The sequence below is a fragment of the Pollicipes pollicipes genome, unplaced genomic scaffold (assembly GCF_011947565.3).
Source record: "Pollicipes pollicipes isolate AB1234 unplaced genomic scaffold, Ppol_2.1 Scaffold_4002;HRSCAF=4701_pilon_pilon_pilon, whole genome shotgun sequence".
Taxonomy (NCBI): Eukaryota; Metazoa; Arthropoda; class Thecostraca; order Pollicipedomorpha; family Pollicipedidae; genus Pollicipes; species Pollicipes pollicipes.
Window position 1 is genome coordinate 37,200,441 of NW_023596420.1, and position 13,758 is coordinate 37,214,198.

The following is a 13,758-nucleotide window of genomic DNA, read 5'->3' on the forward strand; positions in this document are numbered from 1 at the left end:
GGTACACGTTCATGCAGCTGAAGTGGGTGCAGTTGGCCTGGGCGGGCGCTGGCGCGGCGCCGGGCGGCAGCGGCAGCAGCGGCGCGTGCTGCAGCAGCTCGGCGTCCAGCCGGAGCGCGCTGGGCGCCGCCGGCTGCAGCAGGCCGCGCAGCAGCAGCGCCAGCTCCAGCAGCGCCAGCGCAATCAGCAGCAGTGCGGCCAGCGCGAAGTAGCAGCGCGGCGGCCAGCGCTGACGCCGGCCACACGACTGCCAGCGCGGCAGGTCCCTGGCGGCGGCCATGGCGCCGCCTGCCGCCACACATTGAGCAGTCACTGTCACTGAGTGGTTATGAATGACCAGCTGTACAGATTTTCATGATTTACCATCCAGCATTTAGCATTGTGGCTTTTTTACAAACAATAACTTCCTGAGCCATCACGCTGACTCCCGGCCTGCTTGATGTGCAGTTGTCTGCAACTGATTTACATGTTCACCCCAAGCAGTGGAAGCTGGTAAGAGCAAATAATTTGGTGCTTGACTTGCAACTTGTATGTTGAAGCCCTCAAATTTATTGGGCATATCTCTGGCTACAGGGATTGCACAATTAGCAGGACATAAATCTGGACAGAATAATGTGGCAGCAATTCAGATAACTATGCCACAGCTGAGGGAAATGTAAGAAATCTAGTCTTCAGGCTACCCTCACCTTTGTAAATTATTACTCTTATGTTAAGTACTGAATATGGTGTTTTCTCTTTTGACTCTAATCTCTGTCTGATTTTAATGTCTGCCCCAAGATATCATGAGTTGTTGTTAACTGCTGTGAACTGCTGCAATAGAGGAATTGAACACCAAAAATTTATAACTGCCCCAAACATCAATTATGTGCCAACACAACCCCAGTAAAATCCAGTCTAAATCTACCATGTTTTGCAAAGTGGATGATAATCTGCTTTTTAATGTTTGTGGTCACCTGGAAATCATACTTATGCCTCATGATGTTACCCTCAGCTGTCACATACATCAGCCGGCTTGATAGTTAGTTGATTTGCAACTTGAGTACACTTATAAATAGAGACCAAACATCTTAAGATGGCCACATGTCCTGTCAACCCCCACCATATGAGCTCATACTTTCATAATTTTTACCGCTCATCTGCTAACCGATGTGAGCTGTTAAACATGACATGGCTCTAATGACACTTAGATTTCCACCTGAAACTTTCATTCAGCAGCTAAAATTATCATACAGGATAATACAAATTGATGCATGCTGGTAACTACTTTTCTATTCAGTTGGGATGGGGGAGCCCCAGCAGCCAGAAATTTGAGAAGAAAGTGAGAAAACCTAGGGACAAACCCATTTATTGTGTCTCTCCAAGTGGTTAATGCCCTTTAAGCATATTTCATCAACCTAATTTAGTTGGCATTATGCTCCAAAGTGCTCAATCCACTTTGCTGGAGTACAAGGAGGGGACATCACTTGCAGATTGAATGCCATATTTTTCGTTTTCTTAACTTGCAGGTACTTTCAGTTCTACAGGTATTGCTGACGCTTTCACTTTAAGTTAAGCTACGTAATATAGCCCTTCACTCACTCCAACAAATGCCCGTCCCAAGCTGCATAAGGTCACAAACTTATTATACCCTACAACACAAGCACAGTGGTCCTTTCATATAAAATATGTGCATACCTTTCTAACGATCCAAGTCCCGCTCCCTCCGCCTCCTGTCACACAACCGCTGCGCTTATAAAGCAGGACCGTGAGTAGAACGCCGTTCAATGCCTTCAATGCCAATGTTTTGATTGTGCGTTACATATGTACTAATCGCGCTAATTTGTAGGCTTCTCAGTTGTGTACTTTGGAAAGGTCGTCAAGTTGGCACCAGACTTTAGCTCATGTTCAGGTTCATATTCGGGATTTAATGGAATCTCCAGTTGGCATGAAATTCTACCTAAATGTGCGATTTTTCTTCTTATCATAATGAAAGCAAAGCATATTATTATGAATGAAAAACGTAGAATGTGGGACCACCTTCGCCCTAGATATTTCTGGTTGTACTCTCCATATTCACGGATGTGCTACCAGATCTAGGGATTGCCCGGGTTCCTTTATTTCACCAATTTCGCTCAAATTGTACTTTTTCACTTAAGTCGTCAAGTCAGGCAATGGATGTAGGAACAGGGTGTGGGGGGGGGTGGGGGGGGGAGGGGGGGTGGGTAAGGATGGATGAGGGAAGGGCGAGGGGGGATGGAGGAGGGGGGGAGATGGGGCAGGGAAGCCATGGTCCCCACTTTTCAAGGTGGGAACCAGCAGCGTTTATTGCCCCCCCCCCTCGCCGCTTTTCAGATTAAGGTTGTGTAGAGCTTCCTTTTGCATCACACTGAAACATATATTCGGATTCACCTAGTTCACCAGCCATCTTCCTCAAGGTGCGTTATTTTTCGTTTGTTTATTGCCCATCGTTTCGTGTCACAGCGACAGGCCGACGTGCCGCGCCGCACGGCCTATGGAGACTGCAATGCCGGGCGTCCAGGCTGTTGTCGCTATGATTTGTGAGCGCGTATGTTCAAGGCCATATGCCATAGTTTTTGTCCGTAATCAATTTTGAATCAATCCGGAACATTTTAAGACCAACATGGATTGGCCATGTTAATATAAATCTATGATCCCAGTTCATCCACAATCTACATTCAGGAGGTCCTCAATACCTATGAAGAATACCGAAAACATAGAACTGGGGTATATGTGACAATTATCGGACCGCCTGCGGCGATCAGGATGTTTTGCGTGAATGGGGTTTCCTGTGCTGATCAGGGGCCAACTGCTCGGGTCAGAAGGCTTCCCGTATCAGGGAGGGGAGCACTGTGATATGACATATCCTTCCAATGGCCTCCGGATCGACCAGGAGATCCCGCCCCGTGCCGCTAGAATGACAGCCAGAAGACCCTTCGCGATGGGACGGAGTTACCCTTCAGCCCTTGACCGGAACCGGTAATATGCCCCTGGTGTTCCACTCAAGGAGCCCCTTGTCCCGAAGGAAACGAGGAGTCTCAAATTATTGTTGAGTAGAGTGAGGGTCTCATCATTGTTGAATAAAATGGGTCGAAATGAATTTAAGAAGAAAAAAACGAGCAAGGCCTTTCACGTTTGCCTGAGAATGTTCATTTTTTTCAAAACGGATTAGCGAAAAGATTCATCAAAGGCTTGAACATGACCGCCCGCGACCCCGGTAGCAGGGACAGCGATGCCCTAGGTTGCAGCCTCCGTATAACCGGACGGCGTCGGCCACTTCAAGCGCCACCAGACGGCGGGCGCCGTGCTAACCTGTCTTCTGGGCAGATTAATAGTTACAGAAACATGAAAAAAGATTCTACCTCTACTCTTTCAATTCCGTTACCAGATTCCAGCACCACTTCGCGGTACTTCAAGGGCCAATCCGTTCTTATCGTCAGTCTAAAAATCGCACACGTGAAATATGCGCCCAGACTGCCTCGTAGATGCAAGCTTTGATGTCCTGAAGCGTTCAGAGGTGCTTTTTTCAGAATCGTCATTGTTTTCGTCCATCTGTTGGTCACGGTTCAATATTTGCGACTGGGCCGACGCACCGTGGCCCATGGAACCTGCAACGACTAGCGTTGAATTTTTGTTGCTAACATCTGCGAGTGCGCATGTTAAAAGCCGCGTTGCATAAATTGTATCACTTATCGATCCTGACTGAATTCTAAACGTTTCCAGACAAACATGGCTCTGCCATGTTCAAACACTTGTTGACCACTCGATCTACCATCAAAATCTTCATCTTCAAATTTCAATCAAACATATCGACATACAATCCACCTCCGTGATGCCTGTGTTGAGCGGCCGCGATGGGCGGAGGTGCCCGGCGCGTAGAGACACGGGAGCCGCACGAGCTGTGCAGCACGAGATGTATTGTTGTCGGCGTTGACGGCGGCGGCGGCCGCCGCCTGGGTGGCGTGAAGGAGCGCGGACGAGGGTCGGCTGCTTAGTCCTGACGATTCTGTAACGTTTGATTGTACCGTCGTACTGTACCGTAGCAGCCGCCGCACCAACATTCGATGCTCGCGTCGTCCCGAGTACGACGGGACCGGTAATGTGAGCTGGATGATGCGTGCAGATGCTGTGCCGGCTGAAGGGGTGGCCGCCGAGTCGGTCATACCTCTGCGCCTCGCCGGCGGTGCGCGTTCCACGTCTGGTCGCAGTTGCCGGTGACCGACCGCTGCTCCCTGGAGGCTGTGCGGGGCGCACTAAACTCCGCGTTTGCCCTTGATCAGTATACCGCCTACGAGATGTTCGCCACTCGACGACTGATCCGGGTGACGCGGCGGACGTGTTTCTAGCCGACTTCCGGCGGCTGGCAGTCCTGTTCGGTGGACTGCTGGAGCGCGCGCTGGCCTGCGCGTTCGTCGCGGGGTTGTCGGACACCGGACACCAGACCATCCGCGCCGGCTCCAGGGCTGAAGGATTGGACCTGACCACCGTCCTGGCTCGTGCTCGTGCCGTTCTCAGCGATGAACGGGTCTCGGCAGCAGCAGCGCCGCGACGGGCCGCGGCGCCGTCCCCCGGCCAGCGCCGTGTGTCGCCGCACAGTCAACTGCCACGCGCCCCGCGTCACCTGCACTGCTGGCCTTGCGGAGAGCTCGGTCACATCGCGGCGATGTGCCAGCAGCGACCGGGAAACGGAGCCGGAGGGGACGGGTCAGCACCGCCGCCCTCCCCTGCGCAGCACTGAGCGGTGCGCTGCCCGTCACGCGGGTGAGGGTGTATGGCCGGGAGTGCAGCGCCCTGATTGACACCGGCAGCGCAGAAAACATCTACGCCCCCTTCTGCGCGCGGTAGACGCCGCGGCAGGTGCGAGTGACTACCATCAGTGGAAGCGAGCTGAGGTGCTGCGTGGTCGGCAGTGTGGTTGTGGAGGTGCCGACGGGACGTCGCGCCTCGCTCGAGACGGTGGTGGTGGGGAAGCGGCCGCTGGGGGTGGACATGGCCCTTGGGGTGGCAGGCGTCTCGGCGCTGGGGGTGTGCCGTACTGTCCCCGCCTGATGTTTGCTTCTGTGGGGCCGCGCGTCGCGTCCCGTCGAGCATGGATGCCCCGGATTTCAGTGTGTGCTTCGACGCGGCGGGGCGGAGGTGGACCGTTGGTTGGAAATGGTCGGACGGCGTGGGACCGGAGTGTCTGAAAACTGTCGCCCAGTATGCTGTGCCGCCAGCCGCTCGTCGCGAATATGACGTCGAGTTGGACGCGTGGGTCGTACAGGGTTGGCTGGTGCCGTATGATGAGGGTCGCCATGGGACGGCGAGGGGGCTGGTACCGTTGATGACCGTGCAGCAGTGCGACAAGTCCAAGTTGCGCCCGGTGATGGACTACGGCGAGCTGAACGGTTTTGTGACGGCCCGCACAGCCGACACTGACGTGTGTGCTGATCAGCTCTGGAGATGGCGCCGCCACGGTGCGAACGTGGCGGTGGCGTGCGTACGTACGTGCGTACGTCTCAAGCGTGCGTACCTGCAGGTGCATGTAGAGGAGTGGCTCTCGCTGTTCCGGACTGTGATGATTCGGGGCCAGCGGTTTTGTTTGACGCGCTTGGGTCTCGGCCTGAACGTCGCCCCTCTGGTGATGACGGCCGTTGTGCGGTCCGTGCTGGAGCAGGACCCGGACGTACAGCTTGCTGCCTTCCCATACATGGATTATCTCCTCGTAAATGAAGCTGTGCTCCGTGCAGGGCGTGTGGTGGCCCACTTCGCGGAGTTTGGGCTAGACTGTAAGCCCCCGGAGCGGGCGACCAGCGGGGCCCGGCTGCTGGGCCTGCGCGTCCAGGCAAGAATGCAGAGAACTGCGATGGGTGCGGGACAACTCTGTGGGCGCGCCGCCGGCTCTTGTGACGCGCCGCGCCGTGTTTGCGCGGTGTTGGCAAATGGTCGCACACCTGCCCGTGTGCGGACGGCTTAGGCCTGCAGCGGCCTGGTTTAAACGGCGTGTGAACCAACTGACGCGGACGTGGGATGCCGTCACCGAGGATGCAACGCTGCGCGCTCAGATGGACAACGTCGCAGGACGCCTGAACAGTGACGACCCGGCCCGTGGTGCGTGGAGGGTGAAGACATGGTCATCTGAACGTACGCGAGTTCCCTGGCCACGGGGGTCGTGGTAGGGTCGGCGGACGGTGACGTCATCGAGGACGCGTGCTGGCTGAGATGGGATGAAGTCATGCACATCAACATGGCCGAGCGGGACGCGGCCATCCGAGGCGTCAACCTGGCCGTCGCCTGGGGAGCACGGACAATCGGCCTCCGCACCGACTCGGCTACCGTTCATCGCTGGCTTGATGACGCCATTAGTGGTCGCGCGCGCCTCCGAACCAAGGCGCACGGTGAGCTGCTGATCCGGCGGCGCGTCGAAATCGTCTGTCAGCTGGTCTGAGCTGCGGCTGCAGTTGTCGGTGGCGCTCGTGCGATCAGCCGAGAACCGAGCCGACACGCTGACGCGTGTGCCCAAGGAGTGGCTCCGTGATGCGAGCACGACTCCTGTGGGCGAGCTGCCGTCGCCAGGCGTCAGCGCGGCGACCGTGGGCGAGCCGCCGCCGCCCGGTGATAACGCGGCGCATGCCGCTATTGGCGCGGGGAACGTGCATCGGTCCGAGAGTCGTACGAGCGGGCGGGTCACCCAGGGGTCCGTCGAACACCGTACGTCGCACGCCGTGACGTGTCGCGTGACGTCACGCGAGCCGTAGCACGTGCGGTGGTGGAGGGCTGTGATGCGTGCCGCTCGATCGACCCAGCGCCGCTGCGGAGGCGACACGGCTCGCTCGGCGTGGCTACCACGTGGCAGCGCGTCGCCATTGACGTCACGCGCCACAACGGACAGAGCTTCCTCACCATCATCGACTGCGGAACCATCCCGCTTCTGCGTGTGGCGCCCCCCTGCGCCGCGCCGGTGCCGCCGAGGTCGTCGGTCACCTAGAACAGCTGTTTCTCAAGCGTGGGGCTCCGGAGGATGTTTTGGCTGATAACGACACTGTGTTTCGTGGGCACCAGGCGGGCCGCTGTCGCGGGCGCGTTGGGGAAGGGCCATGAGGGTTCCGAGCTGTTCACGAGCCGGGTGGCAACGGAGTGGTAGAACGCCGCCACCGGACCGTTAAGGTCACCGGTGCGAGGCGTCGTTGTGCTGTGGCCGAGGCGGTCCACCCTTATAATGTGACCCCCGCGATGGGAGACGGCGGAATCCGCGCCAGCGTCGGAAGTATGACGGGTGTGGTGTTGCGGCAGGTGGTAGAAGTCAACGGAGTGCCGTGGCACGTGAGAGACGTTCGGCCTCGGTGCGGAGTGGGCGAAGACGGCGACGGGGACAGGTGACAGTGCCGACGATGGGCCGCCGATGTACGTGTCAGTTGTGGATTATCAACCGGAGGCGGAGGACGGTGCTGGCGCGGCCGTAGACGCGCCTGGGCCGGCAGATCGTGCGGTTGGGCCGGCCAGGGACGAGCTGGTGCCACTGCGCCGGAGCACCCGCCTGCGGAGGGCGCCGCAGTGCCATTGTTGCAATGATCCGTAATGCGCTGTTGTGATCCATGAGAATCAGGGTGGGGGGGGGGGGGTAGATGTTGTGCGGCCGCGGGGAGCGGAGGTGCCCGACGCGTAGAGGTACAGCAGCCGCACGAGCTGTGCAGCACGAGATGCGTTGTTGCCAGCGCTGACGGTGGCGGCGGCGGCGGCCGCCTGGGTGCCGTGAAGGAGCGCGGACGAGGGTCGGCTGCTTAATCCTGACGATTCTGTAACGTTTGATCGAACCGTGGTATGTACCATACCATTTGGTATTTGAATCGTAATTCAAATAGAATCTCCTCAACGCCTGAAGAACGCAGATAAAAACGTTCTGTAAAAGCTTCCGAATAATTGTGTCGGCTTATAAGGAGTCCACAAGTCATCGCAAATTAAGAGCGCCTGTGATTTATTTCACGCGGTCGTTCAACGCCTGATTTCTGCAGTTTATTGACCTTAAAAATACAAACAGAACTGATCACACAGCAGCCTCTGGCTTCTGTTCTAGTTACAAGTAAAAAATAACAATAACACGAAGAAAACCATACATACCCTTTGTTAACAAGTAAACTATATCCAGGGATTTTTGTGGTGGGATTAACATACAGAGAGTGGCTTTCAACCCTCGTGTGTGCCTCTTAGGAAGGCTTTAGTTACGGCCCTGCTCGCACACAAAAGCAGATCAAGTCGAATGATGGACAATGAAATGTTTGTCGGCCAATTCATACCTAAGGCAGGCGGCTTCTCGCAGGCTTCCTTCTGGGTTGCTGTGGTGTATGGAAAGATAATTCGGAAGGGTACTGTTGCATGTGTCAAACATATGTTTTACATCCCAGTTCGAAGCAATGCTGGTCCAGAAATATGCAAAAAGCGGCAATAGGATCAGCTCGCGTTCAGTCATGCGGAAGACAGCCGAGCCAGGGCGGTGGCCGCCGACGACGGACGGAAGCAGGGCCTAGATAAGGAATATACGACAGAACGGCCTTCATTACCAGGCTTGGTTTTTCAGAAGAGTTTCCAATTTTATGCCCTTTGTCTCATCGTCTTCAGAACTTTAAAGCTTTCGACTTAATTTCCGCCTAATATGCTGCAACAAGCCTAATCTCTCGAATAGCAGGCAACGAAATTAAAGCGCATGCAAAACCTGGCGTACTGCGAACTATCTATTCACTTTCAAAACTCTCACCAGCCCATTTTCAGGCCGTATTTTGGCATCTACCCTTTGAAGGCAGATGCCTCCTCAATGACCTAGTATGCCTACCCGCTCGTAGAATTTCACCTTCCCAGGAGAGGCAGTGTCGAAATGGATGACCCTGGGAAGCTGGAGGGCTTTACTTCCCGATATTTGCACAAAGAGAAATAATCTCCGCCCCTCCCCTCCTCCATCGGGCTTGTTTCCAGAAAAAGCTTCTGAGGCACGCCCTGAGCTTGCCCTCTCCCCCCCCCCTCTCCACAGCGTCTGTGGGGGGGGGGGACGGGCCTGTGGGCCTGCGGCGCACCGGCCGACCGGGGATTGGGGCGTTCGGTCAGCCAATCGCTTGAAAATTTCGTCGTATATGTTTTACCAAACTCAGCCGCGCATATCGTAACCATCGCGCAAAATTTGGAAAATGACGGTGCGGCACATCGTAGCTGCGCACTTCCTTGCAAAATATAAAAAACATCTGATGTTAGGGCAGAAATTAGATGCAAAAGTGAAGAAGTTTAAGTGACGACTTTGTGCAATTGTGCAGCTGTGCATTTAATTAAAAGATTCCTTCTTAGGCTGTAGAACGTTCTGTATGTGAAGTGTTTGAGACAAGTTCTTTCGTGACAAATAAACTCAAATATTTTGGCAATGCTGCTGCAGTAACTGCGTACTTCCTTCTGTTGCAGGAACTGGAGAGGAGAGGGGGCGATTGCTGGACTGCGCGTTAATATCCGTAAGTTGCGTGTGGATTGCCGGCTGCTGCCGTGGCTCATGGCGAACTTGGTGTTTAGTGTCGTAGTTGTCTAATTGGGCGGTGATTGGTGTACAGATCACAGCGTGTAGATTTAAGTTCCGTACCTTCTCCGCTCGTGGCAGCCATTAGTTGGGTTTGTTGGACGTAACGGGCTTGCGAAGTTTCGTGACCTGGGTTGAAAGGCTTGTTTCTTATGTGCTGGCTGAGTAGCGTTCGGGGTTTTCATTGCAATCTGGTTTGTTTTAATGGTGAACTCTGTGATGCGTGAAGTCATGGGGGCTGAATGTGGCGAAGCATCCGATGCTACTCACGGGGCTGGGGATTCCCCGCCTGCGCGGGTTCTTTTCGCGTTGAAGGCGCTCAGCCTGCCCTGTTGTCATTCACCAGTTCACCTCATTGCTGTGTTTGTGCCATATTGGATGTGTGAACTGTATCTGTGTTATTTTTATGGTACAAAAATGTGACTGGTCTTTGTTGGGTTAGCTGTTTTGGAGGTTAAGTTGTTAAGGACATTGAAACAATGTTTAAATGACCTGATTGGCATAACCTTGGTATGCTGGATCTTGGTTCTAGTCTGTCCATGGGGTTCATCATGTCACCCTGCTCACATGTATTTGTTGAGGTTCAAGGAGGATTTCAAAAGTGTGTTATAGGCAATGGCAGATCTGCTGTCCCATAGTAGGGGTTGGAAGGTGTGCCATAGCTCTTGTTTCCTTTTTAAAGTACAATATGAAAGATGTGGGAGATTTTGTGTGTGGATAAAATATGATATGTTAAGTTCTCGTTTTTCTGTGTTGGTGTAAAGAAGCAGCTGGCTGTTTGCCAGCATGTGTATATCCAGGCTATTAAGACATTAAGTTTGTTAAAGCTGTGTGGCCATGTTAATTTTTCTTTCTAAAAATAACTTTTTACTCATGGTATTTGTACGGTGGTGCCTAAGATAGCTACTGATTATTCTTAAAGCATCTAAGTTGTTTTGAAAAATTAATTTAAGCTGGTTAGTTAATATAGGTTGAAATGTGCTATATACAAATAGTGCTATGCAGTGCTTGTTATAGAGTTGGCCATTAACAATACAAGAATTGGTTAGTATTGGGATATAAGTTCTGAGTACGTCTTGTCCTGTATAGACATGTGGGTGCAGGACCTGGTGGCGTGGATATGGTCCGCTCTTTATATTATGTGCTTAGGCTGCCTCGGTTGCATGGTTTGTATTTATTGTACCTGCGGAAAAAACTCAGTGAACACAAAAACTCACTCAACTAAAAAAACTCAACTCAAACTCAAACTCAAACATCTTCATTAGCTGTTGTGAAGTTTGAGTAGGAAAAGAAATGTTGAGAATTTTTGTATGGAATGATGTGGCACAGAAGTATCTGTATGATTTGTAGATAACAAGGTCAGTATGTTAAGTGGTACTGATAAGCCCACCTGGAAGTATCCTGACATGGGGTGGTCTCCTTATCTGGTTGGCATTTGCTCCTGAATTGATCCTGGTTCTGAAATTGGATGATTAATGTGCCGGCTGACATATGGAGTCCAAGTCGTGGTGTGGAGATTTGAAGAGCAATGGCTGGAACATAATTATCTTGTGTGCCATGCTACCAGGGGTTCTGAAAGAGGTGTATCAATAAGAAGCTTCAAGGCATATATATTCAGATATTTTTGGGTAGGTGCAAGTAACTCATGTGGTTGATACCCAACAGCAACAAATCAGTTTTGTATAAGTAATTGAGGTGCTTTTGTGTGTTATGAATGAGAGCTTGACATTTCAGGGACATACAGTGCAGTTAATTGCATCATGCCCTGTGGATATGGTGTATGTGGAGTTGTTGCCTAGTGACATTGGGGGCATGTGCAGCAGGTTTAAAAATTAAGTGGAAATTTTTGTAGTGTGGAAGTTACAATTCACATGTTCAGCACATATTTTGTCTTGGTTGTAAATTTTTGTGTTGATCCCCCATCTTAGTGTCTTATTTCCCCATCTCATGGCTTGTTTGCAAGGGGCTTGGTTTGTTATGTCTGCATCCTTCCTTCATCTATCATTGAACTTATATGCATAAATTTGTGAGGTTTATGTTGTGAGTGTCGGTGAAATAGGGCTGAGATAAACATGACGATGGTGCAAAATTTACGTTGTTCAAGGTTGAAAACCAGATCATGTCTCGGTACTACCCTGGTGGAGGAGGAGGCGGCGGTGGCCGCAGCTGCTACAAGTGTGGCGAGGAAGGCCATATCTCGCGCGACTGTCCCAGTGGCGGCGGTGGTTACGGAGGTGGTGGAAACCGTTCTTGCTACTCCTGTGGCGAGGAGGGCCACATATCCCGTGATTGCCCGCGAGGAGGAGGTGGTGGCAGTCGCGCCTGCTACAGGTGTGGCGAGGTGGGTCATATCTCCAGAGATTGCAGCAGTGGAGGCGGCAGTGGCTACGGAGGTGGATATGGTGGCGGTGGCAGCAGAACTTGCTACAAGTGTGGTGAAGAAGGCCACATCTCGCGAGATTGCCCGAGCGGAGGCGGCGGTGGCCGGGCCTGTTACTCGTGTGGCGAGGAGGGCCATATTTCCCGCGAATGCCCCAAGGGTGGAGACCGGCGCTGAGGCCGTGTCGACATACGGGGCGCGGTGAGGGAGAGGGGGAGATGTGCCGAGGTGTTCCAGCTGATGTGGGGACGATGAGTGGGCGAGATGCGCCGAGGGTGTTCAAGATGGTACGCGCCAGGGGAGATGTGCTGAGGCTGTTTTCAGCAAAATGGTTGTGGAGAGACGCGGCAAGGCGGTGTTCGCGGAGGAGAGTCCCAGGCTGAAATGTTGGTCCCAACATTTCGGTGTTCAGATACATTTCCAAGGTGTGGATTGGTCGAACGGTGAAATAAAAGGACAGTGGAATGATTGTTTTGCGGCTAAATACACGTTCAATCACACTCGATCACTCGGGTGATGGAGATCGTTTGCTCCCCTCATCAGTCAAATCTGGCATGGCCAAATCCGTGGACGCAGGACAGTGAAGCCTTGCATTCGGATGCACGGAGCGTCGTCATGGCGTGGTAACTCCATGGAATGGTTTTTATTTCGACGGTGACGGGTCCATGGAGTTGAAGGTGGGCACACGCAAAGTATGGTATATTAGGTGTTTTGGAGTCGCATGAGCTTAATCAAATGACGAAAGAACATTTGTGGATCTGGAGCTATGGAGAAGTCAGTGAGCGGTGGCATCTGGATAAGGCAGCCCTGATATACTACCGTTCATTCTCACTGCAGGGGAGATTGTCACAGTTTTCGAGACATGCGGAACACTTCCGGAATTGGCTGCATAGGGGACTGAAGGAGCAGCCTCTCTCAACACTTAATTATTTTCCAGGACGCCGAAGCCTGCAGCCGCTTGGGTTGACAGGAAAAGGCGATGGCGGCCAATTCCAGCCTCTTGGCGCTTTGTCGAGCTGCTAGCTGCCAGCAACGGGATAAATTGGTTTCCCCGGTCTGCTCGCAAGAATTGTCCTTGCCGAACGGCCTACGCGTTCGCCCGCCGCTGTTCGAACCACCTTAGCTTGCGTAGCGGCGGTGGATACCAAGCTGGTGAGTATTGCATTCTAGAAGGAAGAAGCAGCCCGGGGGAGTTCGCAAGTAGAACGTTGGAGCATGTCGTCCCCCGTAGATTCGCGTGGTCTCGTGTCTGGCGAGGCGTCTGAAAAGCATCACGGAGACCGGCCCCAGACGCTCAGGCCCGTATAGGAATCAATCGGCGATGCGGTTGAAACATGCGGTACGGACTCCCAACATCGGTTAAAAATATTCAGTCACATCCTTGAAGCTGCCGGGTTCCGCGGCGCTTGCGAGCCAAGTCGCGCTAAATTTTGGCTTCTAACTCCAGGACAGTGACAAACCGATCACTTTCAAACTAGTGCTTTATTTTCATACACCACACGCGTACCGCTAAGAAGATGCTTCAGCGGGACGAGCACCGCCATCGCTGGCCATGACGCTGCAAAATCGTGACGTTTACTGACGTCCCGAGCCTGAGACTCGCACGACACTGCCTGGTGTCACTCGGTCAGCAGGCGTAGCATCTGGAATGGCCCACTTAAGTTGGTGGTGGACGCTTGTCTTTGCCAGCAGCTGGTTGAGTTCTCGCCAGCCTCCGTGTCCGCGCGATGGCCGAAAGCAGCCAACTCCTCGTCACAGTCAGAGCGTCGCTCGTCCGGTCGTTATCGCCGCCCTCCGGCCAATTGGCGCGCGGGGCTGGTCGTCGCATCGCCCGACTGCAAACGTGGAGGTG

At 53.4% G+C, this 13,758-nt stretch overlaps 1 protein-coding gene and 1 long non-coding RNA gene across 8 annotated transcripts in view; both read left to right on the forward strand.

Moving 5' to 3' along the window:
- The window catches only part of LOC119094446 (uncharacterized), a 32,591-nt gene extending 25,627 nt beyond the window's left edge, over window positions 1-6,964 (forward strand). The window contains exons 6-8 of the mRNA XM_037217504.1: window positions 4,855-5,029; window positions 6,156-6,374; window positions 6,783-6,964. Coding sequence (XP_037073399.1) covers window positions 4,855-5,029; window positions 6,156-6,374; window positions 6,783-6,964 — 576 coding nt within the window. The remainder of the gene's footprint in view (window positions 1-4,854; window positions 5,030-6,155; window positions 6,375-6,782) is intronic.
- Window positions 6,965-9,413: 2,449 nt separating this feature from the next.
- Window positions 9,414-13,758, forward strand: part of LOC119093867 (uncharacterized) — a 48,792-nt gene continuing 44,447 nt past the window's right edge. For 6 of the 7 annotated variants that reach the window (XR_005093704.1, XR_005093702.1, XR_005093690.1 and 3 more), the window contains exons 1-3: window positions 9,414-9,464; window positions 12,844-13,058; window positions 13,596-13,755. This is a non-coding gene — a long non-coding RNA (uncharacterized LOC119093867). The remainder of the gene's footprint in view (window positions 9,465-12,843; window positions 13,059-13,595; window positions 13,756-13,758) is intronic. The other variant, XR_005093692.1, reaches the window with a different exon arrangement.